General features: G+C 46.1%; 2 protein-coding genes across 3 annotated transcripts in view; one reads left to right on the forward strand and one right to left on the reverse strand.

The window, feature by feature from the left end:
* The window catches only part of syne2b (spectrin repeat containing, nuclear envelope 2b), an 85,931-nt gene extending 77,279 nt beyond the window's left edge, over positions 1–8,652 (reverse strand). Inside the window, exons 1-5 of the mRNA XM_084680525.1 lie at positions 8,560–8,652; positions 5,704–5,836; positions 2,051–2,112; positions 601–696; positions 128–205 (exon numbers count right to left, since the gene is read on the reverse strand). Coding sequence (XP_084536651.1) covers positions 128–205; positions 601–696; positions 2,051–2,112; positions 5,704–5,788 — 321 coding nt within the window. The 5' untranslated portion in view covers positions 5,789–5,836; positions 8,560–8,652. The remainder of the gene's footprint in view (positions 1–127; positions 206–600; positions 697–2,050; positions 2,113–5,703; positions 5,837–8,559) is intronic.
* A 169-nt stretch (positions 8,653–8,821) lies between these two features.
* On the forward strand, positions 8,822–11,610 carry gphb5 (glycoprotein hormone subunit beta 5). Of its 2 annotated transcripts, none has more exons than XM_084683319.1 (4): positions 8,822–8,854; positions 10,218–10,336; positions 10,524–10,722; positions 11,153–11,610. In XM_084683319.1, exons 2-4 carry the CDS (start codon positions 10,308–10,310, stop codon positions 11,342–11,344), a joined length of 420 nt encoding a protein of 139 aa, XP_084539445.1. In that variant the 5' UTR covers positions 8,822–8,854; positions 10,218–10,307; the 3' UTR covers positions 11,345–11,610. The 2 variants fall into 2 exon arrangements, with proteins under 2 accessions (XP_084539445.1, XP_084539444.1); XM_084683318.1 differs by lacking the exon at positions 8,822–8,854 and adding an exon at positions 8,960–9,915.
* Positions 11,611–13,059: the final 1,449 nt, after the last annotated feature.

Raw genomic sequence — 13,059 nt, forward strand, 5'->3', positions numbered from 1 at the left:
TACAAGTAGCGTCACAGAACTGAAATGCACCTAAACCAACCAAAACCCTGGAATAAGACAAGGAAAAAACTCCCAGGAAAACTCCCACTCAATACAGAGTACAGATTGAATGAAGCAGCCCCCTTACCGACTTCTTCTTCAGAAAGGACAGGGCTGTTTCAATGTTGCTCCTGTGCTGAAAGATGCCTCTGCCCTTCTCACGGTTCTACATCAGACAGACGGCACAGAGTCACGAAAGGAGAGACCATAGAAGAATGCTGTGGTAAAAGTGAACTAAACAGAACATGACATATATATTTTCCTGTTTTGTGTGGGTGTACCATGTCGCCTGAGCCTTTGTCAAAGCAGATCTCAGTGACAAAACAAAAAAGGTCCCAAAACAGACAGACGGAGGGATGAATAGATGGTAGGGGGGAGGGAGGGAGGGAGGGAGGGAGGGAGGGAGGGAGGGAGGGAGGGAGGGAGGGAGGGAGGGAGGGAGGGAGGGAGGGAGGGAGGGAGGGAGGGAGGGAGGGAGGGAGGGAGGGAGGGAGGGAGGGAGGGAGGGAGGGAGGGAGGGAGGGAGGGAGGGAGGGAGGGAAGACAGACAGACAGACTCACCATTCGCTGTCCACTCATCACCTCCAGTAGGTCCAGCAGCTTGGACCCATCCCTGAAGTCACTGAACAGGTCGACCACCATGTTTGGGGGTTTCCTCTGCAACAACATTAACCTCTTTCACATGGCCTAGTGACTGCCATGTATTGCACTTGTACAATCACTTTTGTTTGTTTTGTTTATTTGTTGAGGGACAGTTCACCCCAAAATCTAAATGATATATCAATCTTTTTACAGTAAGCTTTAGTGCCAGTTATTGCGATATCGCCAAAGAATGTATCACCACTAGGCTGTATGATTTTTACAAATATATGGATTGATGTTCATAATCGACTATTTAAAGTATTCAGAGATATATCTCCTTATTGTTCTCCTTAGGACAGACAAGACAGTTTAGTGTGCAGTATCCTACACAGACATGAAAGATATCAAAATGTCAATCTCATTTAGATCATGTTGTTGTTTTCTAACTAAATCTTCCCCTCCAGTGCAGCGTGCTACTATGTCACTGATTTGCTTCCATAGTATTTTGTCTTGCCCAGGAAATGCACACTCTGCTAACTCAGACTAGGAAAGTGTCACATGCATGAGACTTACTCTGGTTACTCATACTAGTCCCCTCAATGTACAGTCAAAAACAATTTGATGCTGGGATATGCAGAACAGAAATGACATGGGGGGTGCATTTCTGGCCAGGGCGTGTCTTGCCAGAAAAAGCATCAGATCCAAAAATTCAAGGTTTAGAAATTCAGGTTGCTCAAATTCAAACAGTAAAATTGAGATCAGACGAGATTTGAGCCGCCAAAAATTTGAAACCAAAAATATTAGGAATTTTATCACCTCACATTTTTTCGCCTACATTTTTTGGATCAGATTTTATTTGAATTTCTGGGATCCGAATTTGGGATCTACAGTTGTTCTGTCTTTGATCTGGTGCACATAGCGACACTAACTACTGCGGGATTGCACTAGTAAAAATGTTCTCGTGAAAGTTATCAAGTTCGTCTTATTGCCCAGCCCTATCTGAAAGGTATAAATGTGTTCATAAAAAAAAACGTGACATTGATTTCCATTGCGTCATTAATTCCGATCCAAACACATCTTCGCAACTTCAATCATGCAGATGTCTGGTCGTATTGGAAGTGTCTTGAAACATGTTGAACCTACTGCTGAGTTTCCACAACACAGACGGCCATGCCAGCTTTGGCCACAGTTCATGTTCTCGAGAGGGTGGGGGAGGTGGGGCCTCTGTCGCTGTCCGTCTGTGTGCGCTGAACTCTGCTCCAAGTGGCTATATTTAAATGAACTAACCCCCTCCTCCACACTTTTCTCCTCCTCCCCCTTCTCTCATCACGTGCACAGTTGACCTCTACCATGATCTGTATAGCAGTGGTCTACTCCTGGCAGGCTTAGAACAACACTGAATCTCTGTGTGTCCCATGTAGACACTTACCTTTGATAGCTGAGCATTGATCCAGTTGGTGAAGGTTCGCTTCTGAATTTGCTCTTGCTCAACTGCGGAGAGAGAGAACGGGTAGAGAGAAGACAGGAAATGACATTGTGTTTTACACCGCCAGACCGTGCCACAGACAGAAGATGTATGTCCAAAGGCAGCAAATCGGCTCACAAGTCGTGTTTCATCGACACGATTATTTGTCGGAACTTAAATAAAGCTGCCTCAGGAACTTGGAACACGATAGCGGTTGGGAACAATGAAATTAAACGCTCACAAACCACTCTCCTTAGACACTCACAGGACAGTACACAGGCCCAGATTGCTAGCACAGCATGCGGCCACTCATGGCTGTAAATCTCTACAAAGTTCGTCAGCTCAGCCGCTGTGAGGAGGGAGTCTCCATCGTCTCCCAGCACACTTCGAAAAGCCCTCACGTGTACGACGGACACCCTCTAAATCTTCCAGCATCATCCAACTGTGTCAGTAAAAAAGGCTCCTGAATTATTTATTTTTATATAGTTGGACTGGAACTCTTAGCTTCTGCTGTCTCTTGCTCTCTAGTTCTGGGTCCACTGCTCAAGGCAGCTCAACACAGCCATCGAGGAGAGGTCCCTCATCTCTACCTCAAGCTCTGACTGGGTTCCCCCTGGTCTGCTACTGTGAGCATGGACACGCACGGACCGATCGACCGACAGAACCAAGGAGTTGTTTCCTCAGTAGGCTGTTTTACAACAGGCCTTCCTCGCCTGCCATCTAGTCTGATGTTGATGATTATCCACGCTCCAAGTGTGTGACTCGGATGTCAAATCAAGATCGTTTAAGATCATAAACATATACCTTCAGTGGTGTTTCCTATAATGTATTAGTAGTGCTAAAACGTCGACAGCGCCAATGTTCGGAGAGTTCGAAATTGGCCTAGCAAACAAGGAAGAAAGTGAGCTGTGACACTTGTAGGTTTTCTAAGCAGAATTTGTAAACAACCATGAGTTGAGTTCACCGCAGACACAACCCTACAAATCAGTGCGGCTCTCTTAAACACACAAACAAGATAGTCTGGATGAAAATAATATGACACTACTCTAAGTGCAAACTCTCTTTGGAATCAGCGGGTAAATTAAGCGTCCATGTGTTTTCCTGAAGCAGTCATCCGAGACAATCTGCAAAAAGCTCATCATGCAATAAGTGTGAAACTTAAACACACAAAATACATCACACATCGCACCACCAAAACAAAGAATCCATTCAATCAAATTACAACCACCACACCAACAATCTCAACCTGTCAACACGTGAACATACGTGCTATTTGCATCGTCTACCTACAGGAATAGGATATCGTAATGAGTTGATTCATCTATACCTTTCCTTGCTGCAGCCATGCTGGCATGGTTTGTTCACAAGTTCACAAACTGATCAGCTCCACTGGACGTTAAAAGGGGGGAAGGGTCCACCAGCAGATAGATGCGACGGAAAGCTGCTTTTCCACTGAGACAGAACGCTCGTTCGTGAGGATTCCTGTTCAACTGCCAGTTATCCTACCTCCAGTATCCCTTCAGGGGGCAGGTGAATAGAGCTGCACTGCAGCTCCTCCCAGCCAAAAGCGAACACATGGAGGAGAAGCCTGTCCAGACAACACCAGCCACAGCCCACTTCCAAGCTGCTGATACCTATTAAGCACCACAGAAGATATTCAAAGCGCAAAAAGGGAGATTCCCTTTTTTCAGGGGTGCAACGGCAATATCAACATTGTCAACATGTCCTCTGCTGATAGGTCCAATTAGTGGACTCCTAGAGATGACAGGTTGCTGTGACGATTGCCTGCTACCTCAGTAAACTCAGTTGAACAGAGGTGAGACTGCTGGTCGTTCGACTATACTCTCCCATTCAAACGAGAGAGGAAGGCCCTTCATGCACCACCGCTACTGTTCACAGACCACATGAGTAACATAACATGATTCAAGACTGGAATCTAACTTCAGACAAGGGTAAATACCCACGAGGAAACTCAAATATTACCCCTCCAGTGTATTTGCCCGGCTTAGATTTGTGTCAGCCTACTCTAATTCTTCTTGTTGAATCATGTCTCAACTATGTGTGTTATTGACAACCATGCGCCATCAACAAACTCTTAAAGGAAGACTAGAGTCAGGTTAAGAGGAAAAGTTATTTTTATGTTTATTGAAAGTCCCCAAAAAAATCAGATTTAGATTTATTTTATTATTAAAGGGCCTCTCAAAATAAGAATGTTTCCCCCCAAAACTTGAGAGAGAACTGGGTGAGAACATCAGCCAGTTCACATGTGAACTAAATTTAGCCACATTCTTGTATCATTACAACTCAAAAAATGCAGAGAAAAACAACCTCTCAGAGCATTATTTTACAAGCCTACTTGTCAGTGGGGCACTGTGCTCACGTCACCCCACGGCACATTGGATTATCTGGTGCTGGCAGAGCTGCGGCACAATTACAAGGCTTGAATAAACTGATCCAGAAAACGCTGTTTCTAAATAAGGGTAAGAGAACAACAGCAATGATCCTTAAATAGTAGAGCTGAGGACCTCTCGGTGATACCTCTCAAAATACTGCCCACGGAGCGAGCAAGGAGAGAGGGGGGGGGGGTGAGAGAGAGAGGTGAGATGAAGGGGGAAAGTACGATGAACCGATTGTTTGTGAGCAAGATTAAGAGAGAATGAGGGAGGATTGGATAGGCAAGAAAGAGATAACTAATCAAGACAGGGAGAGAGAGGGGGAGAGATGAGGCGGAAGAGAGAGAAAAGAGAGAAGAAAAAAAAAAAATAGACAGAGAGGAGAGAGGAAGATGAGATAGGAGAGAGAAGAGGGGGAGAGAAAAGAGAAAGAGACACTATCAAACAGTGTCAGTTTGTTCTGTCAGAGGCATACCTGTCTGCAGTGCCAACTACAAGACAGGGGGTCTGTGTGCCCAAACCAAGGTCATTGGTAGATCTGCTGGACCAACCCGATTGGCCCCTCCTCCACCAATGACAACTGATAGCTACCCAACACACCCGCTCATAACAAAGCCTTTCAGAGTGCCATAAAAGCATGCTGAAGAATAGTTCTCACACCAGAAGATATTTTCTTTAGTTTCTCAATGGAAACATAGAGACTTCATGAGTGTTTCAGCGTGACCTTTTATTGAAAGCCTCTCACCTCTCTACCTTTCAGAACGTGCATGACTCATATTTCAGTAGGTTCTGTATTCCAACAAACAAAACAAAAACAGTTCCCGCTGCAACTACAAGTAAAAACAGGAATAGCCAAGTTTTGACTGCAGATGATCAAATAAGTCAAACTAAATGTGAAGTGTGTGAAGGACTAAATGGAATTCGATTTTTCGAACTGAGAGAGGCAGAGTGAGAGACACAGAGATAGATAGAGAGACCGAGAGAGACAAATATAGAGAGACAAAGAGAGAGACAGAGACAGAGAATTACAGAGAGAGAACAGAGTGAGACAGAGAGAGACAGAGAGAGACAGAGAGAGAGAGAGAGAGAGAGAGAGAGAGAGAGAGAGAGAGACAGAGAGAGAGAGAGAGAGAGAGAGAGAGAGAGAGAGAGAGAGAGAGAGAGAGAGAGACTTGAGTACTTGATAGACTGATGTCCACTGTTAGTCAGGAGGAGAAGACTGACCCTGTAGAAGCATGTGAACGTTGTCTATGTCCAGGGGGATAGCCCCCCTCTCCACAGGGACATCTCTGGACTCGTCTGATGACATACTTCCTGTGGGAGGGGCTCATCCAAGTCCAAACAGCATGGCACCCTTCTGGAGACAAACACAAGCAAAATACTGCAGAAATACTACTAAAGCACTTGGAGCAATCCTTGAAGATACAAATAGTACTCAACACATACACAATAGCGTGGTCATTGCTTTTGTTTACGGTTAACAAGTAACAGCATGCAGGCACTATGTTAGCTCACATTGTAATTGTCCTTCAGTTTATAAATTAATGTGAAAGAGGATTAGATCGGGATGAGCAATCCATCATCGGATCTCATCTGCTGTCGTTTAAAACACATTCGCTTCTTTACGGACAAAGTTCTGTTTAGTCTTGTTTCAGCTAGCCTTAGGCTGTAGGCATAATTAGTTTGACATTTAAAAGTTCTTTGCATTTTCAGCAGTTCAACAGTTACAGTTCCGTCAAAAAGAAGGAAAAAAACACTGTTCTCCATTCACCATGGTTACTTAATGACAATGACAGACAGCTCTGTTAAAATGAACAGGTGACAGAGACCAGCGAGCTGGCCTATACATACACCATACACTGTGCAGTGTGTCACAGCAATAAACACCTGTGTGGGCCCATTAGATCATATGTTGGAGGCCCAGTCGTTCCACCAGATCCTGACCATAGGACACAGAGACACTGAGCACCACTGAATGACTGTAACACAGCTCCTCTGAGAAATATGTGCCTGCGGGGGGGTGCTGTGTTGCTGCCATCCTCACTACAGTGAGGCATCTGTGCTATCCCAAAGCCTCATGTCAGCTGCAGAGAGAGAGAGAGAGAGAGAGCAGGAGAGAGAGAGAGAGAGAGAGAGCAGGAGAGAGAGAAAGAGCAGGAGAGAGAGAGAGAGAGCAGGAGAGAAAGAAAGAGCAGGAGAGAGCAGGAGAGAGAGCAGGAGAGAGAGAAAGAGCAGGAGAGAGAGCAGGACAGAGAGAGACAGAGAGAGAGAGAGAGAGAGAGAGCAGGAGAGAGAGAAAGAGAGAGAGAAAGAGCAGGAGAAAAAGCAGGACAGAGAGAGAGAGCAGGAGAAAGAGCAGGAGAGAGAGAGAGAGAGAGAGAGAGAGAGAGAGAGAGAGCCTGTGTCCCTAAGTCAAAGTCACTCAGGGCTGCTCTAATTGTGGATAGCACATACAACACATAACAAAACACTGGAAAAAGCAGAGGGGGCGAGATAGCACCTTCCAAGCTATTCTGTATGTGAGGGCCAGGAGACAGGACCACATTGAGCTGTACCACAACAGCACGTCCCCTATACATTCATGACCAGCCACAATGTGGGGTTTCTCTCTCTCCCTCTCTCCCTCTCTCCCCCTCTCTCCCCTCTCTCTCCCTCTCTCCATCTCTCTCCCCCTCTCTCTCTCTCTCCATCTCTCTCCCTCTCTCTCTCTCTCCATCTCCCTCTTTCCCCCTCTCTCTCCATCTCTTTCCCTCTCTCTCTCCCCCTCTCCATCGCTCTCCCTCTCTCTCTCTCCATCTCTCTCTCACTCCATCTCTCTCTACATCTCTCTCCTCTCTCACTCCCTCTCTCTCTCCATCTTGCTATCCCGTGTCTCTCCATCTCTCGCTCAGTCATGTGGATGAGTGAGATATGGATCACCACGTAATTTAAGGATTGCTTCCCTTTTGCTTAATCAAACCCCTCTGGCTGACCAAGACTAGTCGAGAGGCCTTTGTTACATGAAGAGGCCAGGCTGATGAATCAGTCTTCGTAAACCCAACCAGCACCAGGAATCCAGACACAAGCTAGGGTATACAGTCTGTGGTTTCAGTGTGAGGGCAAATGCTGCACCATTGTCCAGAACTGAAGACTTGCAGCCCTCACTAAATCTACTTAGCCAGGGGTGAGTTCCCTGTAACTTTCTTAGCAGTGTGATATATCATCCACTTCTTTGAAATAACCAGGAACCCTAGGAGGCTAGTTGAACTTGTCACTCCAGTCAAGGACAAAGTAACTTATTGAGACCATGCCATGGTTATGTGTCCTGCTTGTCAATGTATTTTTCATATCTAGCGTCTTTTTTATCAAGACACAAAGCGTTATTCTACATGTCAGTTCATCTAACTTCACCTATCAGGACCAAGCCATCTTGTGGGGATTTGTGTGCTGTGAGACAGGAGACTATCACTCCATATTTGTACAGTATACATCACCCACAGACAGTGCAAATCATGAGAGGAAAAGGCACAACAGCACGTTCAAAAGTAAACTTGTTAGCAGTTTTTCTATTAAAGCCTTAATTCAACCGACAGGTCAAGTTAAGAATAAATGTCATGCACTTTGACTCCTGGAATGCAATAGCGCGAGAGACGCGTTGACGTTGTGAACCTGTCACTGCCTGAAATAGCGCACCAATGAGTTCACGGCTGCCGCTACAGCGCTTCAACCCGTTATATACTGTTAATTTAGTCCTTGAGGAAGACGAAAGGACGTTTAGTAATGGATGTTAAATTCCCCATAGTTAAGAGTTCATCAAAAACGTCGAGTCTAAATACGAAATAGTTCAATATGACACTTTACAATGACTAGACATAGCCTAATTCATTAGGCTATGTGTTCTTCAAAAACTTTCTGAAAAAGACCACAGGCACAGTGGACTAGAAATAAACGTTTTTCAAAACGTTTTTGATTAAATGTTAATTCACATCTTTGGAGCAAATCACTAGTTCAACTTTTTCCAACTATTTTTCCAAGTTTAGGGTATTGTCCTACAGTTGTCTTCACAAACTGCACTTAATTAACTTGTAATACAGTACTTACGTACAATGCAGTAATATAGAGCGGATGCGTTGTACTTGAAATGTAGGTGTGCGTCCGAAACAATAACAAACATCAATCGAGCAAAACAGAATGCACAATACTGATAGGATTGGACTGAGACTGAAGCCAGTTACACCCCTCCCACGCCGCGCAAATTTGGAGATGGCAACACCTCCCAGGGCATCGGCCCACTGTCACACGAGTAGCTGATGCCATACCGCCCGGCGGTACTAAATATAACAGCTAGTAAGGCCAGCACATAGTCTTCGTTTAGCACTTAGCACTTAGGTTAAGGGTAAGCTGGAAAATGTTCCCTCTTCCGTGATGATGACAGACATTACAGCTTTATCAAACATTGGCAGAGTAAACTCGACGCTATACTGCATAACAAGAATGGCCTTTCGTTCAGTGAAAACAATCTGATCTGCTTCTCCATAGTGTTGTTTTTTGAAATGCATCACGGAGGTGTAAGGTGACGAATGTAATGGCGCATGTGTAGGCTATAGCCCTGTTAATGACTGGTGGAAATATCTGAATGAGCAAACTATCTCATCTAGTGAAGGATCTACTGTGGTAGTCATGCACCCAAGCCTCTTTAACAAAGACCAGAGTTCACACTATCTTAAGAAGCCATGACATAGGCCTACAGTATAGGTGCAGCATTGATGATTGCTCACACATCCGAGATAACTATTAACTAGTATACGTTTTTAATCAATCACATTGTAAAAAATATCACTTGAATTGGCTGTTTGTGTTTGGCATTAACATAATGCATCTGGATGCACTTGTGTTGCTTGAAAATGTAGTCAGTAGTCTACTACAAACAGCCACCAGAGGTCCTTGTTGCACAGCTCCCAATGACATAGGCCACGCCGTTTTGAAGTTGAAATACGTTAAATGTGATTCCAGTGAAAGCATTTAGCTCTCACAGGTAATTGAGAACTGTCCAGTTGAGCAGTTGGAAACTCGTTTAAACCTATCCCCGACTCATCTCCCTGTTAGTTTAATTAAACTTTAATTGCGCGAAGATTCATTTCCTGAACGACTTGAGCGGTTCTGCTTCAGCACCCATATCCCTGAGGGGTTTGGAGGAAGATAAATGTCGGTTAGAGATTGTTGCTCACCCCCAAACACCTCTTCCGCTCTCTTGTCTCCACGGATGAGACTCACCAGACCACCCCAACCTCTTAACCTCCATACGCTCCAACATGCCCATCCGTTGTCAGGCATAGCTAGAGCTAAAAGAAAATATCCTCGCGGAAAATAAAGACAACAGCGACGAGGCCTTTTCAAAACAACTCAGCCAATTACCTGAGACGTCGTCTAATTTAGCTGAGCTGAGTGTGGATACAGGTATGATTATTGTGTTTTTCCCCTCATTCCATGTGGCTGGCTTTGAACAAAAGAACAGCCTTTCTGTCTAATCAGGATAATGGAGCAATGGTTGGCTCGTGGCTGGCGGGCTGACGGGCCGTGGGATAGAGCAGGGCCTAAGGAAGATTAAACTGTCTCCTTTCTGCCAGAGCCCTCGTGACTCAAGATGACTAGCTTCTCTGATTGACAGGACACACTGAAATAAATAGAGCAGAGTTCCACCCTGTGGTCCATTATCAGGTGCTTCTGTTCTGAGTGGAACTGCTACTTGTGGATTTCAGCTACTGATCCAAAGATTCCAGTTTGTAGCGCAACTCCACCATAGCTGCCCCCCAGTTTGAGTTGCTGTGGTGGGATCTGACTTGAACAAGATGACCCTGCAGAGGAAAGGTGCACCATGGTAAGTGAGATAACCTTGGTCAGAGTTTCTGACACGCTAACGAAAAAAGATCCTACTTTCTTTCTAAGCGTGACTATTCAGATGAAACTGCCCTGCTGTCCTGTCGACAGCACCACAAGAACAGGAATGAAGCAGTGAATCGTGTGTGTGGTATAAAATGAAACCTTCTGTTGTTGTGTTTCCAAAGGTGGTGTGTGATTCTGTTCTACTGCACGTTACTGTGGGCAGGTCTTCAGCCACATTCCCTAAGCAAGGCTTCGGCCATCAACCTGCGTCGCTTCATAGGCTGTGCTGTGAGAGAATTCACCTTCCTAGCCAGAAAGCCAGGCTGTGCCAGCCTGCACATCACCACAGATGCCTGCTGGGGGCGCTGTGAGACCTGGGAGGTGAGGGACACACGACCACGTACAAGTTATAAGACTTGTGGTGCACCGTAACGAGATTAGATATTCTCCAAAAGTATGAAGCTGACGTCAGCAATCTAGGTTGACGGGAACAGTTTACTTTTTAACGTGTCAAATTCTCAGAATGCAATATTCTTTCATATTCTGATAAAAGTTGGATTACAAATACAGTCGAATATTGTGAGAGTAGTTACATTGTGATAAAGACGGCATCAAAATGTTTCAGAAAACGCACACAAATCAGTTTTAAGGAAACATTTAAGAAGGCACAATTGTGCACTAAAGATCTGAAAAAGGCTAGGCACAGAACACAACGTGTGTGTATGTGTGGTACGAATTGTTCTTGTTTCTTTTCGGTTACATGTAATAGCTTTGCTTTTACTGATTGCCCCCCTGGTGGCTGTGCCTGCAGAAGCCGGTCCTAGACCCTCCCTTCATCGAGTCCTACCAGCGAGTCTGCACTTACAACGAGACGCGCATGGTGACCGTGCGCCTGCCAAACTGCTCGTCTAACGTGGAGCCCTCCTACACCTACCCCGTGGCCCTGAGGTGTGACTGTGGTGTGTGTCTTACCAGCACCACGGAGTGCATCACCTCAGTCTGATTGGCCGAGGTGCCTTCCGGAACGTTCTCACTGTAGCTGTGGACGTGTGGACTATGTATACCACATAGAGTCCGTGGGAAAGGGGAATATATTTTCACTCTGAGGATTTGAAACCGATTGTAGAATTTTAATCTGAGACAGGCAATTTTTTTTGTACAAAACTAGAGGTATGATTTGAATTTGTGTGGTTCTCTATTTGCTAACTTCTCCCTTTGTAAAGGATATTGTATAAATACCTAGATGTTCTTGATTAAGGTCATTCTGAGATGTTTAGGTCACAAATAAACTGTTTTTGAAACAATTGCTAATTATGGTTCATGGTTTTAAAGTGAACCTGCAAATGTGCATGTTAAATGGATGAAGCAATGTTTCCGAGTGTTAAGAATACCCATGACAAAAAGAACATTATGTAATCCTTGTCTACTCACGTGTCACTAAGGTGCCACAGGGTTGTGTTTGAGCTCTCTCCCTCTCCCTTTTTCCCTCCCTCCCTCCCTCCCTCCCTCCCTCCCTCCCTCCCTCCCTCCCTCCCTCCCTCCCTCCCTCCCTCCCTCCCTCCCTCCCTCCCTCCCTCCCTCCCTCCCTCCCTCCCTCCCTCCCTCCCTCCCTCTTTCTCTCCCTCCCTCTCGCTCTGGGCGTCTTTACTGCATGACTGGGGTGAGAGAGACAGAAAGTACTCTCCAGAGTCCCTCTCCCACTGTCACACACACCCACACACTCCCTAATGTGGCAGCGGTGTCAAGACTCATCTCGAGTCCCTTTTGGGGTTCGCCCTAAAATGGTCTCCACTTGAAACATAAATACATACATTATCTTGTCTCCTCCCCCCAATATTGCAAAGGTCTCCTCTTTAGTTGGTGGTTTTGGACTCTGAATGCTGGAGAAAACCACCAAAAAGGGCTGTGAGGACAGGAGACAGGAGACCGGGAGCAGTGGCCCTGTCCATGCCTCTCAAAGATAAACAGCCTCACACGCTACAGGACATCGCTGTCCCTGTCAGAGAGAAACAGCCTTTTAAAACATTAACAGGCCAAAGCGGAGCGGGGAAAGAACCTGGCTCTCTGGCTCTTGTGTATCCAAAGACGAGCCTCGTTCCACAGCCTTGACGAGAGCCACTGCAACTGCTCCTGTTGTTCTGATCGCTTCTGACATAACCGCTTCCTCCACGGGCTGTAAGGGGTGGGGGGAGGGGGGGTCTAGAGACCTGGAACAGCTCTTGGCAGGGCTGTAGAAAGGGGGGAGGGGGACTGGTCTTGTACCACAACATCCTGGCTCGCAAGATCTGGCGGAAGGTGTCGGTAGTGATGAGGAGTAGGGCAGATGAGAAAGGCGTGATGCTGAGCTGTCCAGTGCAAGGGACGTACAGGCTGGCCCCTCAGACCCCAGCACGCGTGGGCGCCCCCACAGTCAGGGCCCCCCACAGTCAGGGCCCCCCACAGTCAGGGCCCCCCACCACGATCCTTCATGTGGCCGTGATGTAACGGGGCAGGCACACAGAGCCAAGCACTTCCATGTCAGGCTTTCCACTTCGACCCCTCAGTCTGTCACACACTGGCTCAGTCTGACACGTGTCCCCAAGGGCTTTTAGGACACACAAAGAACTCCCAAGTCTTCTTTTTGTCAAACCCGTACAGTGACCAGCCTTGCTCTTTACAAGCTGCACGACAACCCTGATGGTGGTCGGTAGAACCTGGGAAAGTGGTGTTATCATTGCC

Source organism: Hypomesus nipponensis, chromosome 3 (genome assembly GCF_054491055.1).
Source record: "Hypomesus nipponensis isolate SF chromosome 3, ASM5449105v1, whole genome shotgun sequence".
NCBI lineage: Eukaryota > Metazoa > Chordata > Actinopteri > Osmeriformes > Osmeridae > Hypomesus > Hypomesus nipponensis.

Excerpts from the sequence above, each read along its gene's own strand:
- gphb5 (XM_084683319.1), top strand. The coding sequence starts at position 10,308 with ATGACCCTGCAGAGGAAAGGTGCACCATG. Across the intron at positions 10,337-10,523 it reads CAGAGGAAAGGTGCACCATG|GTGGTGTGTGATTCTGTTCT; the intron begins GTAAGTGAGATA and ends GTGTTTCCAAAG. Across the intron at positions 10,723-11,152 it reads GGCGCTGTGAGACCTGGGAG|AAGCCGGTCCTAGACCCTCC; the intron begins GTGAGGGACACA and ends CTGTGCCTGCAG.